This window comes from Semicossyphus pulcher, unplaced genomic scaffold, assembly GCF_022749685.1.
Source record: "Semicossyphus pulcher isolate SPU_LCO1_2020_fin unplaced genomic scaffold, fSemPul1.0.p SCAF_25, whole genome shotgun sequence".
Classification (NCBI taxonomy): domain Eukaryota; kingdom Metazoa; phylum Chordata; class Actinopteri; order Labriformes; family Labridae; genus Semicossyphus; species Semicossyphus pulcher.
In genome coordinates this window covers 664,955-689,296 of record NW_027211699.1, presented here as the reverse complement: position 1 = coordinate 689,296, position 24,342 = coordinate 664,955, and the positions used below count along the sequence as shown (strand labels likewise).

The window sequence follows — 24,342 nt, the reverse complement described above, 5'->3', positions numbered from 1 at the left end:
TGCTAATTACTGCCATACGCGTTTTGAGAGCCTGGCTGGACTCAAATGATTGAAGGACCAATTCATTGCTTGATTAATTGAATTGTTAAGTAAACTCGACTATAGCCCAGGCAGCTCTTTAAATACGAAGATTACATTTTGCATGCTGTATCCTCGTGTACAAAGAAGCATTTCAAACTCAACATTTTGATCACATAAGTTTACCATCCTTTCCCACTTTTCGTAACACATGTTTTGTAATATTACATCAGCCACTCTGTCTGCTACCCATGAAATATAAGAGATCATTGCTGTCTTTGCTGTTAAAAACACAATATGAACTTAAGTTAGAAAATGGTTGTCGGCCCACAGAACATAAGACGATCTATACCACAATGACAGCTGTAATATATGTTTAAAGTCCTTTCGCATGTAAATGGAGAAAAAGGGTGAACAGCTTTGTTTTGCATAGTAAAATTGTTCTGTCTGTCAGACTGAATTCAATGAAAATTATATAGGCTATATTTTGTATTTATAAGTTCAAGATGAGTCCCATCAACTATTCTAAAACATTCCACTTTAGGGGTTGGGTCATCTCCTCACAAACACATACATCTAAGGTGTGTGGTTGGTTAATGGGGGGGGGGGGGGGGGTTCTCTAATTATAAGGATGTAGAATATTGGATGCTTTTGATTCTTTAGGCCTCATATGGGTCTAAACTCTAGGGGGAGAGGGCTGGTATATTCGACAACTATTTCATCTTTCAGCCATAGACAGAGCATCAAAAAAACCGGCTCAGGAACCTGCATTTATACCCGCACACGCGCACACACTGCACTGTATGCATTCAGACCATTGATTCAGACTATAAGGTATGCTTGTTATATGCAATGGGACGGCACTCGGTCGCCCCCTCGCGCGGACAAGAGAAATCACACTTAAGCGCGGGCATGAGAAATCACACTGTAGTTTCACTTGTCCTCCACGGCTTGGAAAGTCTGACGGTCTTTGCAAGATCGCGACAAAACGCCTTGGAACATCAGTAAGGTCAGTAGTTATCACGACTCTTGAAATTAATGACAGCTAGGTTCAGCGCCAGGCACAAACAGGAGCTCTGTCGATAGTGCGTCAGGCAGATTGTCAGTTTAGATTTGACTTATTTTTTCACTTCCTTGTCACTCAGGTCTGCAATGTGGCTTTCCCTTTCACTTCTTCGTAAAATTTTTGGAATCCTGTAACAAAATGCAGTCAACATTTTGCGCATATCTTGCAATATAACTGCAATTCGGACCAGAAGAGTTCATAAATGTACGAATCTGATAGTAACATTGCTGTTACACACATCTATTGTTTGTGTAGTCTATAAACTGCAACAACTAGTTCGTAAAGAAATGCTGTATCTGGAGGCAGTTAATTTTTGGTCAAATAGTTGCCTGCATGATAGCTACAAACTATTGGTAGGAATGAGGAAGGTGGGCAAGAAGGGGCGTTGACTTAATAATCCGCCACAATTTGGTCATATTGATTACAACTTTCGCTAATAGCCTGTATAACTTGCACGAGGAGATTTGTACCAAGACTGTAAATATTGTTTTCATAAATAATACAAATCAGATATCTTGATCGTTATGGCTTTAAAACAAAAACACATCATTTTTCAAACCTTGTCTGTCAATTTTTTAAGAAGCTGCTGTTGTGATTAGAGAAGACACTAATAATAAAAAAAATGCTCAGAATTTTAACAAATGTAGTTTGTGATGATACTTGCAATGGAAATTTTTTGGGGTGATGTTGATGTAGTGTCTTAGTAACCCCCTATAGGTGGTGTTATATTATCAAATATGTCTCCCTTCCTATGTGCAAGGGTGGGGTCTTTGAATGGCTGCCTGAATGTGATTGTGTGATGGGGTGATTTGTCTTTTTGCTATCACCATGTTGCTGTTCACTTTCACTCTTATGGGGGCATAACACTTTTGAGTTGTTGTTTTGCAGTCACTATAAAGAGTCTTTATTTACAGCAGTGATTGTGTTTCTCCCAGCAGATGGCAGAGCTGGGCCGGACTGTGACAGTGAGTGGTCTGCCGGCAGACATTGAGGATGACCGGCTGAAAGACAAGCTATTAATCCACTTCCTAAGAACTAAGAATGGAGGAGGGGAAATAGACTCTGTCACCATTGTCAAGGCAACGCCCGTCTCTGCCCTCATCACCTTTGAGGACAGTGGAGGTCAGTGGAGTCGGCGTATGTGCATGTTTGTGCATATGAAATTAGGGGAAGGGGATTTTTCTGCATACTTAATAGATTCTATTACAGAGCTATGTTGGTGTGAGAAGACTTTAAACTATATTATCCTAGTAACTTTTAACACCTAATACAACCTCATTAACTTTAATTGTACAAAATGTAGCTGCAATAATTTGCAAAGTAGTAGTAGTACATTGCTCTATGCTGGTTGTCACCAGTGCTTTACACTCAGATGGAGATGTTGGCATGTAAGTCAATAGAGTAGTCAGTGGTAAAAGAGCTTAGTCAGGATGTCTTTCAGACTGACATTGATTTCCCTCTGGTGACCTGTCTTACACAGTGGCACAGACAGTTATTAAACACAGCCGGCACATTCTGGAAGTGGATGGAAAGAAACATAAAGTCATCGTAACTGAGCACCGGGAAAGCCTTGATCCAGACAAGGTATAGTTATCTAGAATATTCAAAAATATGTGAACGAATGCTGAACATAAAGTCAAATCCATTTGTTTTCTATCTCCTTCTGTCATCATAGGTCATCTTAAGTTTATCAGCAACTGTCAACTACAACCAGCTTCCCCGGAGAATGATGGCATTGACAAGCCTTCATGAGAGCCACCCTGATATCCAGATAAGCTACCATGCTTCTGAAGAATTGTGCACATTACATGGGACCTATTCCAAAGTCCAGGCAGCTCTGGCACAACTACTCGGCCATCCTGCGCAAGCAGAATCAAAAGACTCAGATCCACCTGCAACCAGTGGCTCCAGCTCAGTTCAGATAGCACATAAGCCTAAGACTAAGGAGTCAGGAGATCAAAGCAGGAAACCTAATAAGCAAAGACAACAAAGAGAGAAAGTTCAAACTGGCAGACCTTTTGATGAGTACAACTCAAGCTCATATAGACACGAGGCACCTGGTGGTTATTACTGGGAACATACTGGGCAGCCAGAGGGTGCGGCCCTGCAGCTCCCTGAGCATCCCACCACTTCAGAGGAGGACTTCTCGCTGATTGTGGATGCAGACATGTTCCAATATCTGCAGAGACATTGCCGGAAAGAGTACCAGAAGATCCTTAGTCAGTATGGCGTTGAAGTGGTGGATTTGACTAATCAGGGGTTGACTACTCTGTTTTTGCAGGTTTCAACCGGACTTGGGGAAGATGGTCGAGATCAGGAGCGCATGGCGCTGGCAAAAAAGTCAATAAGTAGGCTTTATCAAGAGAATGAGAACAAGATCCGTCGAGCCCAGCTCCCTAAAAGAATCCTGTCCCCGAGAGGGGGGCTGCAAAGGGCGATGGAGAACTTAAATGTCAGATTTCCCAAGCTTCTTTTAAATGAAGATGACCAAAATATTTACATTATCGGGAGCACTAGTGACGTGTCTGAGGCCAAGCAGTTCCTTCTCCTAGACCACGGAGAAGTAAGGGGTGAAAAAGAGGATATAGCAAGTGTTATTAGGTTTCCTTCCTCTAATTCAGGTACATCAGCCCACACTGATGAGCAGAGGTTGCTCCTCACTACTTCCTCCAATGTAGATTCTGTGTATGATCAGATAAGGTCAGATCAGCTGAGGTCAGAGGAGGATGAGAGGAGAGACGAAGGAGCCAGGCGGTATAAACTAGCAGCTCGATTTAAGGATTCAGGACTGGCTGGATTAGGAAGTCTGCCAACTGACTTCACCTTACGAGGTCTCTCATCTCCCAGGAGACCAGCACACATTGGGCCAATGTTAGGGCATGATGTGTTGTCAGAAACAGCAGGTGTTCCTGGTGAAGGAGTCTCCAGAGCACAAGCCCAGAACACCGGTGGGGACATCTTGTTTAGGAGTGGAGATGTTTTGACTTTAACTCCTTCTATGAAGAATAAAACTTCCTTGAATGCACATTTAACTGATACTCGACCCAAGAGTTTAACATCCCCGCTTAGCACAACTCAGTCCAGTTTGCCTCCACGTCCAGGTACTCCACGTCCACCTGCTGGTTCTGGATCCACCCTAAAGCGAGCCAGTAGTTTCTCTGGAACGCCTCAGAAGAAGGCCCAAGTTATGGGCCAGAAAAGTCAAGAAGACCCTGGTAAGTCCAGAGCCAGGTCCTCTAGCTTCAGTAACCAAACCAGCAGGGACAGGCAAGAAGTCTATACTGCAGACATAACAGTGTCCTCTGTGATGTGGCAGCACATAAAAGAAGCCTACAGCACCCGTGTGGAAGACCTCACCTCTGATGTTCAGATGAAAGAGAGCGACTCAAAGGGAGGACCTGATCTAACTATCACCTTAAGAGGGGCAAACTGTTCCAAAGTGGCTTCATGTCAGCTAGATTTACAGAAGCTGGTTGATTCAGTAAAAGTAGACTTTTCTCTGCAGGAGCTGCACTTGTCAGAGCTTGGTATTACTGACAAAGCTGATGAAAACTTACTGGCTTGTTGTGCTGAGGTGCGTTGCCAGTACAAGAAGGTTACCATCCAGATTTTGCCTGCCAGTTTATTTCTCCTTGGTCCCAAAAAGTTGTGTTCTCAGGTAGGTGCCACACTGCAGGAGGTTTTTTCTGGAGTTCCGGCCCCAAGACTTGATCAACAGGACCTAAGTAGCCCTTCGGCCTCCAATTGGAATCCGTCCACATTTTTGCAAACAGATGAGGACCACAGTGCTGGTCTGCATTACAGTAATCCGCCGGTGATGCTAGAGAGCCAAACAAGCAAAGCGGATGGGACAGGTAGTAGTCAAAATAGGAGAACAAACCACAGAAGTGAATTCCAAGAGACCGAGCTTGCGAATGGATCTATTAGCCAACTGTCAGTGAGAAAAGAACCCGTCATTAAGGAGAAAGTGAAGGTTATAGGTACAGCAGAGATGGATACACAGAAGGCTAAAACAGGAAATGACAGCAGTGCGAGTCATGTGAATGGTGTCGAGTCAACAAAAACGACCCTAACCGCTAAAGACAAGAAAGAGAGACCAACAGGTTCTACCCAAAAGGACAGTATCCAGCAAAGACAATCAGAGGTCCACGACACCCCAGAGGAATCCAGGACTGGTTTGGGAGGCCTGGTGTGCATATGTGTGTGTGGGGCGAGTGACAAGTTGATGACAAGAACTAAATGTGGGGCTATCTTTTGCTCAAATTGCTTGGACACAGTACATGCCCAGTGTGGAGTTTGCCATGAGCCGGAGCCAGCACCACGGGCCATCCAGGGCACAATTAAAACCTCTAGAATATACATCCGAGTTCCAGGTCACAAGAAAGACTCTGCTATCAAGATCACTTACAGCATTCCTGATGGGATCCAAGGGGTGAGGGGCTTATTGGAAACATATTTTCTCTGATAACTGGTTTATCTGATAGAGGCCTTTCACAGATTGTACAGTAGTGCCTTTTAGTGCCTGGAAGAAATACATACTATTTGCAGAACAATGGCTACTCAGTTGGAGTATTTTAGCTGGTAATTGTGCAACAGTTTCCATGAAACATCAACTTATACTTTATTGAGTTGTAGATGAGGATCGCATCAAGCATTAATCTTAACTTAAGACACTCCAGAAAGGCCTTATATGATGTCTTGAGTATTGGAAAATAACATACAAACTTATGTACAAACTTTGCAATTTGCTGCCAATATGTTTTGGCACTAATATTTTAAGCTAGCCGTAGTGCTTTAATATCTATACTTTGCTTTTAGCTTCGCCATGGTAATATCTAGAGAATTCTTTTTGACTGGGGTCTTCGCTTTCTCTTCAGGAGGGTCACCCTTCTCCAGGAAAACCATTTAAAGGAGGGCTGTTCGAAGCTTTCTTTCCTGACTGCGAGGAGACAAAGAGGCTGCTGCCCCGCCTGGAGAAAGCCTTCAGCGAGGGACTAACCTTCACAGTGACAGTTGCCAAGGTCACCTGGGACTGCATCCCACATAAGACCACCCTACAGGGAGGCAAATCTGGGTGAGGCCAGTGGGAATTCATCATCCACATGGCAGCCATTTTCCTCTGACGTCATGCTCAGGGTGGGACGCTCAAATCTTGTTATGAAGTCATACTGCTTTGTTCCAGTTTGTGAGTTGTATGAATATTTGAAGGTCAACATTTGGCAAACATTCAAACCCTTCCAGATTAATGAGCAAGTTAAAGACAATGGAAAGTGAAAATCCAGTGGACAATATTTCAAGATAAAACAACATATTTGATAACAAGTTAGCTACTGTTTGACCCCAGCTAATATTAGCATTTAACCACTTCCTTGCTAACTTTACCATTAGCTAGGAAGTAAACTCCTAGCTAACATAACTTTAGATTCCCTTTCCAATTGTATCCCGCAACACTTCCAATCTGTTATATTAGCTTTAGCCACTTTCTCGTTAATGGTTAAATTAGTTAGAAATGGCTGAACATTAGCTGTTGTCTAAAGGTAGTTAATGGGTTGTCAAATATGTTGTTTTTACTTTGAAAATTGATCGACTTTTGGCATTTTCACTGTTCATTGTCTTCAGTTCCTGAACTAATGAAATAATAACTATTTGTCAGATTCCTTACATTTAAAACAGCAGTACGACATTATAACAGCATTTAAGTTTCTCACCCTTAGCATGACGTCAGAGGAAAATGGCATCCATGCGAATATAATCAAATATCCAACAGAGCTGTAGAATTAAAGGTCACACTAGTCCATGTGTTTGATGAACAGTATTCTTTTTGTCTGTCTCAGGAGCGGTTACCCAGATTCCACTTACTTGACCCGCCTGTCTGAGGTCTTGACGTCCCATGGGATCGAGGAGCCAACAGCCAAGCCTTCAGAATAAAAGTCAGAGAAGGAGGTTTTATGTAGCTTTATATACAGTATATTTTAAATGTTATTTGTTGTTACAGCCATTTGCACTGTAACTGTATGGTGATGGCGATTAGTACCAGGTTGTATTGCTCTGTTTGAGCCACTTTATGATGACCAATGATGTATATATTTTTTATAAGATTGCAGAATTTTTCGAGTTTTATTTTGTAAAAAAAAAGCATTCTATTCTGTAAATTGTTCATTGTATTGTATTGATAAGCATTTTATACTGTCCTCTGTAGTTTTAAGTATCACCTAGAAAAACAGGAAGATGTTTGTAGGATATTAGGGAATAAAATACTTTTTAAAATTCAAGTTAAGTTTTTTTCAGAAAGGGCACAGAATAAAAAAAAAACTTCACATCATCAGACTTTTTGTTATGCTTTTTTTATTAGTCCTGGAAAACATGTAAGGCATATGGTAACATTACACACTGAAGCGTTACAAGCTCTAGAGGCCATGTGGACAACATGGCACCACGCAGTAAACCCAGAGTCAAGCACAGAAGCAGCATCAATTCAAAGGGTTTAAAAAACAAAGTCGAGACGAGAAGAGTGTTTGCAACAAGGAAAAATAAAATAGAGGAGAACTAGCTTGGAAATCAACCTGTTGGGTATGCCTTGTAGAAAATTACCAGTGGTGACTGAACTCTAGCGTAAGGTGCGGTGCGGTGGGATGAAGGTGAAGTGAGTTTCTGAAGCATTCCCAGAGATAGGTTCAGGTGTGTCATAACAGTGCCGATGCTGAAGGCGACAGGAAGTCAGGTGGCACAGGGAGGCAGTGGATTGGCTTCAGTTGGCAACTTTATACGACTGCAAGGGCGTTCTCCTCCCTCACACCACTACGCCACTACATTACAACTAAACTATCGTGGAAAGAGACGGCGAGCGTTACAGAAACATATGCCTTTTTTTCAGGTTGACTAAACATGCATCCTAGTACTACACGTGACAAGCCCAGCCAGGTTGTACTTTCAGAGCATCTCTGCAATGTTGCTGTGATTGTGTTGCATTGCAATACCTTGAAAAAATGAAACAAAACAAATAATAGCTGCAAGAAGATGTGTTTGTTTGGGTTCTCAGTGTGGATGAGTGCACACAGTGGCTCTGAATTTGGAAATAATCCACTGACTCGGAATACTAAAGCTTACATCAAACATGGAAGGTGCGCAGGAAAATCTGTGTGACAGTTTGTGCAGTGAAACAGAATGATGATTTTTCTTACGTGAAGAAAACTGCTGTTTGGAATGACCTGAGAAACCATATAAAACAGAAAGAACTTCACCTCAAAGCTGAACGGTGGGTGCCTGTGAGGGACATTATCTATACAAGACAAGACAGACAGAAGAGGAGCTATAGGAAATACTACACTCATTGTCTTAGTGCGTTCTGCAGGCCTAAAACTACGAGTGATAATACGTCATATCAAATCTAAAACTGCAAATGTTCAGCTTTTTATGTGTTCGTTGTTACTTTAAAACACCGCTTTTCTTCTGTGCATCTCTGAGTTGCTAAGTACTCTTGCATAAGTGTCTGGAATGACTGGGAAACCATTTCAAGATGACATTCAGTGCAGCTTTACCATAATGGAAGTGCTCCGAGGCAGCAAGCCATCCGCCCAACTGATTGAGTTCATGTCAAAGGCATCTTATAGCTCCAAAGAAGCAATGGGGAAAATGTTGTAAGAAAGAGAGAGATCATAATCTGTTTTCCACATGCCGATGAATGCATGCAATATCAAATTCCAGATGTCAAAGTAATGTTTGATTTGCTATGAATGCTGGACTGCGACTGTTGCGGCGGCCAAGAGGCTCTGTGGATGCAGCACAGGAAGAGAGGAACGTCTCTAATAACCGTTGAGCGAACTGAGATCAGCTGTAAAGCGGAAATGTTGCGTCTGGGACAGGCCGGGGCTGAGCTGTGATCAGCCAGTAAGCTGTGGTTTTCATGCAGCTGTGTTACAGTATCGGCATCCCTGCACAGCTGTGTGAAAACATCTGCTCCCTCACTTGCTGTACAAGCTGTTTGGAAACAAACTGAGAGAATAAGAAGAGGAATACTGAGGGTTTTTAGATTTGGAATTTGTGAGAATTTGTATGTCTATTGGAGGAGTTTTGAACCTTGCATGCACCATGTCCATGTTCCTTTTTCCCTGTGATACTAATATTATGGTTGTAAACACTTCGGAGGAATCAACCTGTAGCTGTTGATTTGATGTGAGAGCTGGTAAAACACAGTGAAAAGGATATAAATATGGACTGAGGCGCCTCAGATTGAGGCTAGCTGCGTGCAAGGAGAGAGGCACAGTGCAGGCCTACGGTTTAGCAAGACTGCGACCAATCGAAAAACTACAAATTGTGTTAAAGTTTTTGTAAACTCCTGCAAAAAATTCTGTCAGCACCCATGAGCATATTGGGATACAAATCGAACTCACTATGACAACTCTTGTGTTTTAATTTTCATCAACAGAACTTTCTTCATATTTTTATGCACTGTTAGTATTCAAAGCATTGACAGAGGAATATACATACAATTTGGCACACATGGTTCAGACCAACAGAAAATCACATTAAAAGGAGTGCAGGTTGGCAGGTCCCCACATAAAGATTATGAGCTTTGAACTTTAAACCCTTGGATAACAAAACAAAACAAACAAACGGAAATATAAAGGTAAATTAAAATAACATATTAAGTAAAACATCCTTTTTTATTTTTTTTACTGAAGCGTTTGTTTCTCACATGGCACTCGGAAACAGAAGCACCGTCCACAGGTTCACAAAGGGAGCCCAGCAGATTAGAACAGAACACTAACCAGAGGCTGACAGGACACAGTCACTCCCCACACCAGCGTGGCGGTCGCACTCCAGCCCGGTTTAACTCCACGTTTTACCTCCAACCGTCAAGGATGGATGAATGCTTTGATTTTAGCTGCCACCCAGGAGAAGTTGGCCGGACAGGGACTGGCGAGCTGAAAATGAGGGGACCTTTACGTGTGTGTGTTTCTATGTGTGTGTGTGTGCCACCTGTGCTTTCAGTGAGCTTCAGCAGATAAACTGGGAGTGCATGATGGGAAACAGGCTGCAAACCTGGAGCAGAATCAAAGCTTGCGTGGGACTGGAGTGCGGCTGCCATGCCTGTAAGTGCATTAAGATCAGCGAGCAGAGTGCAAAATACTAATACCAACTGTCCTCGTAACACAGGCCTCTTTATCAGACGGGAGGGAGGGATGGAGGGAAGGAGAGGGTAGGGTGGGGTCGGGAGTGCGAGGGGGGGAGGAGCGGGTGCTTTTTAAAACCTGACAGACGACCTGAGGACACACACGTCTTCACACACAATGGCACACCACACACAGCACATGAGGGAGGCCACTCATGCTAACACAACAACTTTTTTTTTCTCTCCGTTTTCTTTTCGTTTTTTACAAAGTCACTAGTCACCATCCGAGTCTGAACTCTGAGGCCGGGCTCACAGACAGGCGGGCGACTGGGCGGAGGCGGGCAGGTGGGGCAAGTGGGGGGAAGCAGGTAGATAAATGTCAGGTTTAATGCGAGGTTTAAAAGATGATATCCTCCTACTTGAAAGATTTAGAGTCCACGAAGGGGGATTTGTGATGAAATACTGGGGATTACACTGAAATGAGAGAGAGGCTAAATTCACACTGGCCATTAGGGGGAGCGGTGCGCTGTTTTATCCTGCACACAATGTCAATACTTGATTTGAATTTCAGACTGATTTGAACAAACTGTTAACTCAAAATCCTTCCTACATTTGGCACCTGTTGAAACACTGGTTCGACAACGCCGACTGTTGGCAAAAATAGAGTCAGTGAGCCAGAAAAGAGAGACACAGGGAAAGGGAGAGTCAGAGAAACAGGCCACAGTGCCTCCTCTGACGAGCCTGACGCCTGTTGCTATGCCGACCATAGAGAGGGAAATGGAAAGAGGAGGGCGAGAGAGTGAGAGAGAGAGGGAGGGGAGGCGAAGTATGGACGCCAGCTTGAATTGAATTCTCCTCTCTCTCAGGTCAGGGTGATCGACAGGCCAAAGGAGCAGAATGCCACAGAGCGCCTGGAGGAGGATCAGGGAGGAAGAGAGGAAGAAAAAAAAAACGACTGGTATTCACCTTCTCAACTCGCTCATTTCAGACGCTTCGCTGTCTCAGCATGACAGTGCCCCTTTCATCTCATTCAGAGTGTGTATGTTTGTGTGTGTATCTCGTTTGAACAGAAACAAATTCTCTCTTAATTGGCACTGCGCACTTCTTGCCAACAGTTGGTCAGCTAGAAAAATCTGTAACTCAGGAAAGGGAAGCTGAGCCATGATTTCTGCCTCGCTATTCAGTGCTGCACAGAGAGGCTCATTATGAGGGAAATTCATATTCAGGCAAGTGCAAAACTGCAGCCAGTTATCTGAAATGTGCTGGGAATGCATGCATTAGGAGCTGTTTCCCAAAGACTGGCGCAAGCTAAGGCCGTATAAATGCTAAACAATGTAGCATTAACACCTTATCTGAGCAAACGTCAGGTTCAAAAGCATGATGCAAATATCTCCAGGGGAGGCGGGAGGCATCAGCCAATCAAAGGCTTCTCTGACTCATCCTCAGTGACATAACTGAGCGCTGGACACTAAGAGAGCAGCGTGTGGGTGGGTGTGGTTCTCCGCTTATCCGCCGATCTCTGTGCCTGTCTGTGGGTCCGGCCGCCGGGTGGGGGTGGTGGTGTGGGAGGTGTGGGGGGGGACTCAGCACAGTGAGGTGAGGGTAAAGGGAGGGGTGAGGAGGTGGCAGGTGGAAGTCAGAGCAGAACAATTTAGCACAGTGGGAGCTGAGGTGCTGAGGGGTATGGGTGGGGCCAGAGTGCGAGCGGGGGAAGGAAGCAGTGATTTGTCTCAGGCCTGGCCCTTATTCACAATCCTTCACGGCTCTCTTGTTCCCAATAGGTTAAAAATCGATCGAATGTTGCGCCTGATTTCTCAATCTCGTGATGAAGAGAGATGATTTTTTTTACAGATAAAAGGCGAGAAAACTGGACAGGAGGGGAGGAGGAAAGTGGGCGGAGCTAGGCCGGAGTAATTACTGCTATGAGGACTCATGAGGGCGAGGCGGAGGGGAGGTGGAGGAGATGAAAAATCGACAGTGGTGTGATAATATTGTAATCTACCTTTCTAACTCCCATCCTTTCCTACCCTCCTCCCCCACCCCCTGACTCCCACCCCATCCTTCCCCCCCTCACCCCCCAGACCACACCCCTTTCTCCCAGGACACAAACTCCCTGCTGGTCTGCTCGACGATCCATCCCTCCCCTCTCACTTCTCCTCCTTCTTGGGCTCTTCTTTCTTCTCTTCCTCCTTCTTCTCCTCCTTCTTGGGCTCCTCCTTCTTCTTGTCGTCCTTCTTCTCCTCCTTCTTGCCATCGTCCTTCTTCTTGTCATCCTTCTTCTTGTCATCCTTCTTCTTGTCCTCTTTCTTGTCCTCCTTCTTGGGCTCCTCCTTCTTCTCCTCCTCCGGCATCGGCTCTGTGGTGAGGACCACCTTGCCGATGTTGTTCCTCTCCTGCATCTTTCTCATGGCGTCTCCCACCTACAAGGGGAAATTAAAGAAGAGAGAGAGTTACTGAAAGGGGAAAGGAGGGCGAGGGAGGTTTGAAATACACCTCTGATGGAGAAAAACCCACTGAGTTTCTCCTCCACCAACACATATCCGCTGCAACACGAGCCATCTCGCTCTCTGTGCCTTTAATCTTCCGTTATGATACCACACTGAGAACAAATTGTACAGGCTCTACAAATATCATTTTAATAACCAGTGTATGAGAAACTACATTTGTTTAGATGAGACTTAAATCATCTTTGAGGGGAAATGAAATTGTAGCAGCAACAACAAGCAAAAAAAAAGAGGAAAGGATGGCCAACAAAATAAGAGAGTGAAATAACCTGAACCAAAAAAGTATAAAGTTTGAACACGATGAAACGTTTATGATAATAAATAAGAAGAAAGACTTGCATTATGGGGGATAATTTATGGCTCTTGGTTCAATCCTGGTCTTGTTCAGTTGTCAATTCAGGTAGGGGCTGGAGTTTAATCACAGCTTTAATGTGAATTGTGTCATTAAAAAATAAAATAAAGCTATGATGTTGTCTTTTCACTAAGAAGGAACTGATTTACAACCACTTGTAATCACTCCTTTCCTGCTGATAGAAGAGACCCCTGCAGATCAATCACTGCCAACAGATCTCATTATTGATGGTTTTAATTATCGATTTTCAACCTCAGTCCTATCATGCTATTATGGGGAGCTAATGCCATTATGGTAGGAAAAGAAATGCAATTTGGCTCTGTGCCTTTGGAGGACGCTATCTGCTTCTCCAATGGGCCCTGGAAAACCTCCGCCAGACGACGCCTCAATCTAGGACGCCTGCCTCCGATGTCATGTCTCATTCAAAATCATCAGGTTTGAAATGAATACTGCAGACCTGAAGATATTTTAGATGATCCACCGGTGTAGATCAATGTCCTTGACTGGAAAATGGTAGAATATCACTCTAGCGTCTCTTGCTGGGCCGTTCCTTTCAGAGGGAGGGGTGCAATGCACGCTGGGTGTTGTAGGAATGTAGAATGGGCCAAACCACAAGCTGTTTGTACAACTTTCTCAACAGCTATGGCGCCAATTTCAAATATTACTGCTTCTATCGATTACAGAGAACACCAGCTTTGACTGACAGTGGCTTTTCCAGGGGTGAATTGCTCCTTTAATTCTGATTGCTTAATTACAGCATTCCGAGGTCTGCTATTTCTCAATAACAGACCGTTGCTATGAAGAACAGATCGTTGGTAGGGAACATATCAATCCGCCAGAAGAAGTCCGGTAAATCTGACATTGTTTTATTTTTTCAGAGGGGGAAAAATAAGAAATGCACACAGTGAAGAGATAACAATAAAGGTTAAATGACCCTTTCATGTTGAGACAGGTCCTGCTCACCCTGTCAGGGTTACATTCTGTGACAACAGCCTGCTCACTACACATTATCCCTTACTTAGCTATCTGCGTTAAAGATATCATGTGGTATACATTTTAGAAAAACAACAACCAAAGAAAAGTAAATGGTAAACAGACTGCACTTATATAGCGCCTTTTAAGTCTTCTGACCACTCAAGGTGCTTTTATACGTTCAAGGATACGTCTTCATGGAGACAGGAGGAGCAGGGGACTGAAAAACCAACCGTCCAATTGAAGGGCAACCAACTCTACATCTGATCCCTCCATTGCCCGTCGGAAGGGAATCTAGGACGGATTTTTCTACTTGCTTTTTAAGTAAAATATTGTTTCTAATAGATCGCTGATTTTTGTCCCCTTTACAGTGAATTTGCTTTTAAGTATGTGTTTCTTCACAGGTAGAACGACCAGGATGAACGGTTACACTGACTCTACTACTTTTGCAATGTACACCTCCTCATGTAGGCGTTGCTTTAAAGACCCCCTCCAGTGAAAATCAAGAGTTTAACCTTGTAAACGTCTCCATGTGGTGTTCTTCATGTGCTACAAGACATACCAGGGACAACATAAGCAGTCATCTCCATGGCTGGGCCTGTCTGCTTTTAAACTGCAGTGTACCAAGGACATGCTGAACAACACGTTTTCAGATTGGCAGGTTTGAGACGTCACAAACCTAAGGAGCCAATCCCATTAATGGATGGGGTGACGCTATGCATATCATTATGTGTAACCTATGGCAACAACTTCGGCAATGCTCGGGCCAGCTGTAACTATCATCGTAATTTTTGCAACCTCACTGTGACTACTACAATAACGTTACTAGTAAATTTCAAGCTAGTCACTAAACGATGGCAGAGACGTGTTTTGTTTTCGTGACAGAGGGGGCAGTTGGAAATTTGCATAGTGGGCGGGGCCTATGCAGATTCAGGAATTCTTAATGAGGGAGAAGGAGGAGATGCCTTAGGAGGATTTTTACAAGGTAATTAAACATTTTATGTTACATTTTCAACACAACATATTATTTCAAGCAGAGCATTTTAAATTTCTTAAAACATGACTGGAAGCTGCTCTTTAAGACAGGCTAGTAAAAATGCTAGTAAAAATGCGGACCTATCCTCTGAAAGGTGCGCTCACAGGTTAATTCCAGCAACACGGCACGTATGGGGTTAAACTGGAGACTTCAGAAGAGGTTAATGATGTTGAAGAAGGATTGCATTTAAGTTGAATTTAACGACACAAGCCAAACATTTTATTTTTGGCAACAGAGACGTGATTTCGTGTGACGACAGCTAATCAGCTAATGTCTCTTTCCAATGATGGATCGACCACTTTGTTCCCATTGACCCCACCCTCCTCTTGACCACCGATCTCCGTCCACTGTCTGTTCCTGCCTCCTCATCTCCCTCCCCCCTCCCTCCGATCCCCCCCTCTTGCGTGCGAGGCAGGCAGACCACCTAACCACCAATGCCACAGCAACAGGGCCATCTCCTAGCAACGTAAAGCCCGGCTGAAACGTGGCCCTGACGCCTCAGACACACGGGAGAGAGAGAGAGAGAGAGAGATAGAGAGAGGGGGGGAGTGTGGGAGTTTGAAGAGGAGGAAGGAGGAGGGGAGCAACTGGTGGAAACTGACAGGGAGGGGGGGAGTCGGGGAATTATGAGAATCATCTTCAATGTGAATGAAAGTCAGAGGGAGAGTGACGACTCCACCCACCTCCACCCTTCGCTCTCTCAGCCTCTCTGCCTCCCGGGCATCTCGGACTGGAGTCTGCGCTATTTGTGGCCACAGACAAGACCTTTATCCTTCTGGGCATCAGCGCAGATGTAGATAATGATGGGAGGAGAAGCCACAGGATGGAGGAATCATGCTAATTTTCATGTATCAATATTATCCTGCATGCTTATTGATTATTGAGGAGTGAAAATGGAGGACAGGCTGTGATGGATGAGGTCTGGGCGTGTCTTTTTAACTCTAATAATCGATCATTTACGTGATTAATTACACAAACTGCTTTTTCTCCTCGATTCCACTTTATCATTCGAAGAAATGCGATTAAAACTTAACACACCCTGAGATCGTCCTTCTTCTCTGTTCCTCCACGTCTCTTTCTCATACATCAGGGCCCCTCCCTAACACGCACGCACACACCGACTAAAGGATGTCACCATAGCAACAAGAGAGAGAAAAAGCAAAAAAGATACACTGTGCGGAGGGAGAAGAGGAGAGTACAGCGAGATGGAGAGAGACAGAGAGGGAGTCAATAACCTAAAGACAGAGAGAAAGAGCGGGATATAAAGAGCAGACAGATGGAGAGGCAGAGAAAGAGCGTCAGATGGCGGAGAGAGACAGCGGGTGTTTCTCTCAGGCCAAAAAAACACTGACCGGCTCCGACTTTGACAACAGAAGATGTCAGCCTCCGACTCCCGCTTTCTCTCTGTGTTTCTCACACTCTCTCTATTCAGATCTGTTAGCAGTGTTTATTCTGTCAGCAACAAGCTGGCTCTGTCTGGCCGAGTGACTGATGCGCTTCTTGTGGACAAACTTCGCCTGCGAACGTCGAGCCACGCCCAGCTCCTGCAGATCTCGCTGCACAGCTCGAACACACAAACCCACCTGGTTTTCACTTGGATTCTGGGTGGCTGGGGTTGTGAGCACACGGCGTACAAATGGATGTAAGTCAGGTGTAAATGTAGAAATGTCACAATAAATCATCTGGACATATTCAGACGGAGGAGCGCAAGGGCTTTTAGTCATACTTCCTGAATCCACATACAAAACCTGGTTTACAGAAATACACATTTTAGCTTTGATTCAACCTTAAAAGAAGTTCAATAAATAGGCACATACAGATGAAGTAAATGTTTTCATAGAGAGACAGATATGTGGTTGGAATACATGTAATAAATATTTTTACTATGATAGAGGTAAATATTGTGATATACTGAATTCCTGGATGTGAAATTAAACAGGTGTTTATAGACAGAAGAGTCTGTTTCTGTCTATAAAGAAGTGAACCTTAAATATACGCCCCTATGTTGAACGATTATACCGATTGATCATTTATTCCATGGTCAGGGTGAATACTCTATTCTGATTGGTTGCAATTAACTCTTGAGAATTGGGCACCTACGAAGTGGTTACAGTGAAACTGTCTAGTTTCTAAATCAATGCTACATCTGTTTGTGAAAATCTGTAGCTATGTCCCGATTTGAAGGCCAATTGCATCACAGCGGCTCGTTGAAGGCTGTCCCATTGGGAAGGCTCCTTCTGATGCGACTGACAGATGCGTCCTCCTTTTCCCGGGCCACGAAGGATCCATCGAGTGCATCCTTCGCAACGTATCCCAAGATTCACCGTGCGGCAATACAAACGAGATGGCGGACTCCTAAGTGGCCGAGGAATACACTTTTAAACGTAAAAGATTTTGATTTCAACTCAAAGGGGCCTTACGACAAATTATCTTTTAACTAATAGGTTAAGTTACGTGACGTTAGTTATGAAAGTTAGTTAGCCTGCTAGCTACCTGTTGCTAGGCGACAGGAGAAGCATTTGTTAACGCAAGGGTAAGGACGGGAACAGCTGGTGAAACAAACAGGGAATCCTCATTTCAGTTCGGCCTTAGCGATCTACACAGGCTACGAATTACTCATCCTCCGTAGACCGCGTACTTAGAAGGATGCAGCCCCTGGATAAAGAGGTTTTATGTTGATTTGGGACAATGACATTGCTGGTTAGCTAGCCAGTTGTGTCGTCAAACATAAAGTCAAATTACATGATCTTTATGTCAAAAATATGCAATGTATTTTACTTCGAATCTTGCTAGCGTACCGTAACAGCTGAGCCAAAGCACTCTGAGCTCTGCAGCAGACTGAAAATATCTCCAGATGCCAAGTCCAAGCTAAGCCCTTCTATTTAGTGGAATAGTGAGCAACATTTCCATTGCACTGGATGGATAATTGGATTGGATCTTTTTTCAGGCATTAGTCAAACCCTTTCGCCTCAGGGAAACAGATTTACAGCTTGTTATATTTTGATTGCAAAAATGTTATAGTTTTTTTTCATGCCCTTTGAGGTGTTCCTCCAAGTCGTCAATAAAAACTTGATCGTTGACACCTTGTCAGTCATTATCCAAGCAATCACGCACAACCTACACACAAGAAACTAATTCCAGGTGAAAGGAAGGAACAAACCTGCTCCAGGTGCCAGGTGGAGTCGATGCGGGGCTTGATCTTGCCATCCTTATACAGATCCAGGACGGTATTCATGACCTGAGTGATGAGCTCCATCTCTCCGTCGAGGTATCCCAGGTGGAAGCCGCACACGGACTTGTTCCCCTGGATCAGGCTGAGCGTGTGGATGGAGAACTGGTGGTACCAGTTCTTGGCCACGGCGAGCAGGTTCTTCTTCTGGCCAGCGAGCATGTTCGCTGCACCTGATGGAGACGGAGGGTGAGAGAAAGAGCGTCAATCAGAAAGAGAGTGTGTGTGTTTTCTTTTGTGTGTTCTCAGGCTCACTTATAAACACCTTGTTGTTTTCCCCTGCACTCTCACCTCCACCTTTCACCCGGAAAACCTCTCCATCAGCACATCTCCATCCAATCCCCTCCCTCTGTATTCACACAGCCTCCTGTGCTCTCACTGTCTCTGTGTCTTTCCCGGGGGAACCAGGGGACACAAAGCACGCTGTGAGAGAAGAGAGGGACCCGGCCTGCTACATTCAGACACATTCCAGGTTTTCGTGTGGATAAAACGCCCATTGTTCTGATGTGCATACTTCTGATAAACTGGAAGAGGAGCACAGAGAGACCGGGAGGGTGGGGCGAGGCCGGGAGGAGGGAGGGGGGTGGTGGTTCTTTCGGGGTGAGAGAGGGTGAATGGGCGAGGGTGGGGGGCACCATGCTGGGTAGTGGGTTTTTGTGCTGCATGCAAAGGCAATGCCCTGTTCTCCATGGATGCCGACCCAGCCCACTGTTGCATGCATGCTGGTACCAGTTTGGCATCACAGCAAAGCGAGCGTACAGGCCTTCCCACGGATGACACGCAGCACACTGAGGACATGGACCTCTGCGGAGAGGTCACACGGCCCACCAGGAAGCAGCTTTAATCTGTGGCTATTTCATGCACTGTAAGATCTGAGGCTGTCCAAAATAACTGAATTTGCAGCTGCTTTTCTTAAAAATGTTATAAATAGACTGATACTTGGTAATGAAGTGGAAAAAGGTTTAAAATGACTATAAACAGGAAGCTGTGGCCACTTATTTCCTGTCACTGTTCTATCAATAAATGGCCCAAAATTCAATCATTAAAAGGGAAAAAATAAACTCACAAGGTAACCTTTGAGCATGCTGTGCAGTGCTTCCAACAAGCTTAATAAAGCACGTTTGGTTTTTTTAGGCGTTACATAAGAGGCTCCGGTAAATTTAAAATTGAACAATCTGGAGATGCTTGGTTGGAGAGACTCATGCAGCCTGGGGGCAAGCGCTGCATGAGGAGACATTTCCAACACACTTACAGGAAGTTCTTTTTTAGGTTTTAGGCTTTTATTTGGTTTTGGCTCATAAAAGTGGTTCAAAAAGCTGGAAATTTTATGTGGAAAACTGCTTCGACTGGTGAAACTGGCGAACATTTTAACCAAATCTTCTTGGAGGAGCCTTTTTATTTTACAAATAACTTAACTGCTTACTTCCTACTTACCATAGGTGATGAGTTTGCCCATAGGCTTCAGCAGGTTGTAGGCCTTATGGGTGTCCGATCCTCCGAGAGGGTCCAGGATTATGTCCATTCCTGAAGAAGAAAAGGGGGACAGTTATCACCGGTCTGCATTCAGCGAGAGCAGCCTGCCAAGTCTCCTCAGCAGCCCCCCTCCGCATGCCAGAGTTCACTAGGAGTAGCAAGTGTAGCCAAGTCGTGCCATGTTTACACGAGGAGGAACCCGTTCGTACGCCAAAAGAGGAGCGGAGGAGTGAGGGGTGAGATCCTTCTTGTTTTTTGTTTTCTCATTCTTGCCACTGTTAAGGCAGAGAGGATAAAATGTCTCTCTGTCATTGTTCATTCCTTTCCCGGGTGGAGGGGATAACAAACCGACCTTGGGAACAGATTGCGGTGAACGGCAACCTAACTATGAAGCTTTCTCTGTGGCTTATTAATGTCTGGCCATGCAGGCTCAGGCTTAATGATGTTCTTTTGTGCCAGAGGGGACTCCTCAAATTGGGCTGCCCCTCCTTGCTCCGTTAAACCCAGCATCTATTGATTGCAGGAGGCTCACAGCAGGACTCTGCTATGACCACAGCACAGATGAATTGACAGAGAGCCAAAGACGGAGGGAAAGGTAGCGAGCAGGGCTTCACATTGATCCGGGCTTCTAATTAGATACATTCTGTCTAAAGTGTCAGCTCCGGCTCTCGTCCAATCCGTCTCCGTAATGTCTGTCCGTCTCGCTCCACAAAGGACGGATACGAGTTGGAGAGGGGGACTATGAAATGAGTCTACAGAATAATAACAGCCTCCAAAAAGAAATATAGCAACTTCATGTTGTTTCATTTGGCTGAAAAGCAGCAATTTTCTAAGGCCACATCTACATAAAACTCTGTGGAAACATTATTGATTGTGATGAGAATCCAAACAGTCGCTGAATAGCAAATTGAGTTTGTCTGATAGGAGAAATGAGTCCCCACATGCTGTCAGTCTCGCAAACATGGCAGCCAGTTCTTCTGAGAATTGTCATAAGAAAAACAGTGTTTGAAAATGTATCATCTCACTGTCAGCAACACTGATCAACAAATACTGCAGTCAGACAGGACTCTGTATTCACACGGCGGCCATTTTCCTCTGATGTCACACACAAAAGCTGTTACAACGTATAATCGAAAAAAGTAAAGTAGAGAGAGATTTAACAGCTTCTTGATTGATGACCAACTGAAATGACAATTGACAGTGAAAGTCAAACACTGTATAAAAAGATGACAGCCCCCTAAAAGTGAAGCCAAAACATGTCTATCACCCCCTGCTGACTGGCTGCAGTACAGCTCATAAACAAATGGGACATGGTTTCTGTCATTATAGTTATCATGCTGAAGTGTTTGTCCATTTTTCTGACAAGTTTATTTTTAATTAGTTATTTGATGCTGTAATAAGGACGATTGACAGCTCTGTTGACAAATACGGCTCCTGTAGCCGATCTGTCCCGGATTAGCAGAGTAGAGAAAAAACAGCGAGAGGAGACATAACTAACACAATCACTACAGTCATTGAAGTTCCCATTTCTGTGAACGTCTGCTTCAGACCAACACAAGAAGCTGTTCTGCTGTTAAATACGCCAACGTGCGGGATCCTTGCTGTGTTTTTCGGTAAGTTAAGTGTTTTGGTTAGCGAAGTGGCTCTGGCTCCAAATGACGTCACTAGGACAAAACTGCAGCGCCCATCACAGGGGCTGTTTTGGCTTCAATTTTGTACAATGAGAGTAGTTGGAGATGCGTCGCCTATCTTTATATACAGCCATTGGTAAAATCCCAGAGGGAGATCAGGCCAAAGTTTAAGGTAAAACAAATTTGATAACCAGTTAGCTAACGTTAGCCTTCTATCACATAGCTAACTTTAGCGACTGTTTACATGATGTAATGGAAAAGTTTACACACATTTTGGGCACATTTATTTAAGCCTGGCAGTAAAACACGGTGGACATCTCCTAACGTATCTTGTAACCCGATCAAACGTTAACATTAGCTAGGAACTAGTGGGATGCTAACGTTAGCTCTTGTCTAATGGTGGCTAATGGGTTATCAAATATGTGTTCCCTTTGATATATGTCACCCTTATCTTTCAACACACATCTATCCAACTTTTCCTATGTCTTTTAAGTTGCTAATCCTTCAGGAAGCAGTAAAATTCAAGCAATTTGTCATATTTCTTGTTTAAATAACTTGCTAGCTTAAACAAAGCAGTACGAGATCATGACATCATGTAAGCTGAGTGTCAGAGATAAAAAATGCACATTTCTGTAAATCTTAGGGATCATTTATTTCAAAATATTTCCAATTCCCCTACACAGAAACCCAAATTGTATACTACTTATACCCATGCAGATGGCTTTCTCTGCAGTGTCTCACCTTTGGGACTGATCTTGCGGACTTCCTCCACATAGTCCTTGGTGCGGTAGTCGATGGCATGCGTGACTCCGCCCTGGCTGATGGTCTCATGCTTGCTGGCCGATGCCGTGCCGAACACGGTTACGTCCTTCACTGTCTTGCACAGCTGAGTGGCAGCGATGCCAACTCCACCTGAAGGAAGAAAGCCAGAGTTATCATAGAGAGTTTTTGTGTATCTTCTGCAAAGACGACAACCAAGGTTCACTGACTGTTAACACCATGCAACTAAGCTGAACACAACAGTCGCTTAGGGCATCCAAAAATGTCCATTCCACTCTTATTTTCTACGGCAGGTAAATGTGATTTGCATTATTTATCGTCCCAAACAAGCCAGTCAATAACAGGCAGTCAATGTTTGGCTCCAGGGTATGTAAAGAGCGTATTAAACACAATCACATTACCCCGATTGGCCTCGGGAGAAAGGATACCCACACACAGCTGCGCACACACGCACAACTGTGGAGAAAGTAGCCATTGTAGCTCAATAACACATCAAATTTTTTGGTTCCCTTATTGAAAACAACCTCTCTGAAATTCCTCAGGACAAAAAAAAGCAGCTGAGGGGTATGTTTTGTTGGGAAAGAAGACATTCTATCCCAAATGTCCCAAACAACACTCCTCATAACGGTGCCAGCTGAAAACAAGAAAAGCTACAATGAGACTGTGTGCTTCAGTGGATGTTTCACGTATCTGTGTTTGTGTTCACTGTATTTAAAAGTGTGTACATAGTTGCAGCCGATGCCTCGGCCAATGTTTGCGAAGGCAGAAGGAGCAAGAAGTAATAGGTTACTGATAAGCGGTGGTTTGTTTGAAATGGAGGCTGAGTTGAGGACTTGAACTGAAATGTTTCCATAAAGGTCATCTGAGCCCGACCGAGTAAAGAGCACATCGTATCTGATAGCAGAGAACAAAGCAACACGTGCATTTACATCCATGTGGAATGGAATGGCCAAACATTTAATATTTACATCCAGAAAGAGAATCATAACGACAGGAAGAGAGAGAGTCTGGCTTCTGCAAAAGATCCAGAGAGGAAGTTTTAATCTTGTACATTTCTGATTCTATCATGTGAAATCAATATGCTTCTTCCTGTATCCTTTTAAACAAATAAAAACACCACTGACATGTATCTCCAAAAAATCTACTTTTTATATCTCTTTATATAAAACTTCTCTATTTCTTCTCTATTTTAAGCTAAAAAATGTGTTTGTTTTTTTTAGCTTCAGATGATGGAAAATGTCTTAATCCAAACCATAGACTGTAGAAACAGATGGACGACATGACAGCTCCCTAAAAGTGAAGCCAAAATGTATCTATCGCCCCCTGCTGACTGGCTGCAGTACAGGCCATAAAGCCCGCCTCCTCCATGTTAACAGATGGGACATGAGTCAAACTATAAAATCAAAATATAGGACAAATAAATGTTTCTCAAACGTGGTTTCTGTTATTATAGTTAGTTCTTATCATGCTGATTTACATCCAAGTGTTCATTTTTCTGACAGGTTTAATTTTAATTAGTTATTTGATGCTGTAAAAAAGAATGATTGACAGCTCTGTTGACAAATCCGGCTCCTGCAGCCGATGTGTTCTGGATTAGCAGAGTAGAGGAGGAACCTCGAGAGGATTACAGCCATTGAAGTTTACATATCTGTGAACGTCTGCTTCAGACCAACACAAGAAGCTGTTCTGCTGTTAAACACGCCTGCATGTGGTATCTTTGCTGTTTGCCGTAAGCTAAGTGTGTGTTTTGGTTAGCGGAAGTGGCTAACGCGGCTTCACCCGCTGATCTCTACTGCGCAGCTCGGGCTCCAAATGACGTCACCGTCGCAAGATCACAGGGGGGTATTTTGGCTTCAGTTTTGTACAATGACAGCAGATGGAGACGTGTCGTCAATCTTTATATACAGTCATTAATCCAAACCCATGTAGTTAAACTTAATCCTTTGGTTCATCTGACAAATTAAAAACCACTTAAAGTGGATCTAGATGTTCATCCTCGCACAGCTTTGTGCTTCTTCTATTGTGTATCTTATGAACCCAATGTAACAGGACGAGTAATTGCACAGTTATTCAAGCAGTTAATTTCTTCTTCTCTTCCTCATGTGATTATCTTAATGTCTTCTCTTTGTATCTTTTGCACAGGTTGAACACAACGCATTAAATGACACT

At 43.9% G+C, this 24,342-nt stretch overlaps 2 protein-coding genes across 2 annotated transcripts in view; one reads left to right on the top strand and one right to left on the bottom strand.

Moving 5' to 3' along the window:
* The first annotated feature begins 954 nt into the window (after nucleotides 1–954).
* Nucleotides 955–7,396, top strand: LOC138604178 (uncharacterized). Its single transcript, XM_069676044.1, has 6 exons — nucleotides 955–1,027; nucleotides 2,023–2,206; nucleotides 2,565–2,668; nucleotides 2,760–5,516; nucleotides 5,962–6,158; nucleotides 6,919–7,396. The coding sequence occupies exons 2-6, from the start codon at nucleotides 2,023–2,025 to the stop codon at nucleotides 7,010–7,012; spliced, it is 3,336 nt and encodes a 1,111-aa protein (XP_069532145.1). The 5' UTR covers nucleotides 955–1,027; the 3' UTR covers nucleotides 7,013–7,396.
* Nucleotides 7,397–7,409: 13 nt separating this feature from the next.
* vat1 (vesicle amine transport 1) overlaps nucleotides 7,410–24,342 on the bottom strand; it is a 34,037-nt gene continuing 17,104 nt past the window's right edge. Inside the window, exons 3-6 of the mRNA XM_069676045.1 lie at nucleotides 22,135–22,305; nucleotides 19,724–19,813; nucleotides 18,221–18,462; nucleotides 7,410–12,616 (exon numbers count right to left, since the gene is read on the bottom strand). Coding sequence (XP_069532146.1) covers nucleotides 12,344–12,616; nucleotides 18,221–18,462; nucleotides 19,724–19,813; nucleotides 22,135–22,305 — 776 coding nt within the window. The 3' untranslated portion in view covers nucleotides 7,410–12,343. The remainder of the gene's footprint in view (nucleotides 12,617–18,220; nucleotides 18,463–19,723; nucleotides 19,814–22,134; nucleotides 22,306–24,342) is intronic.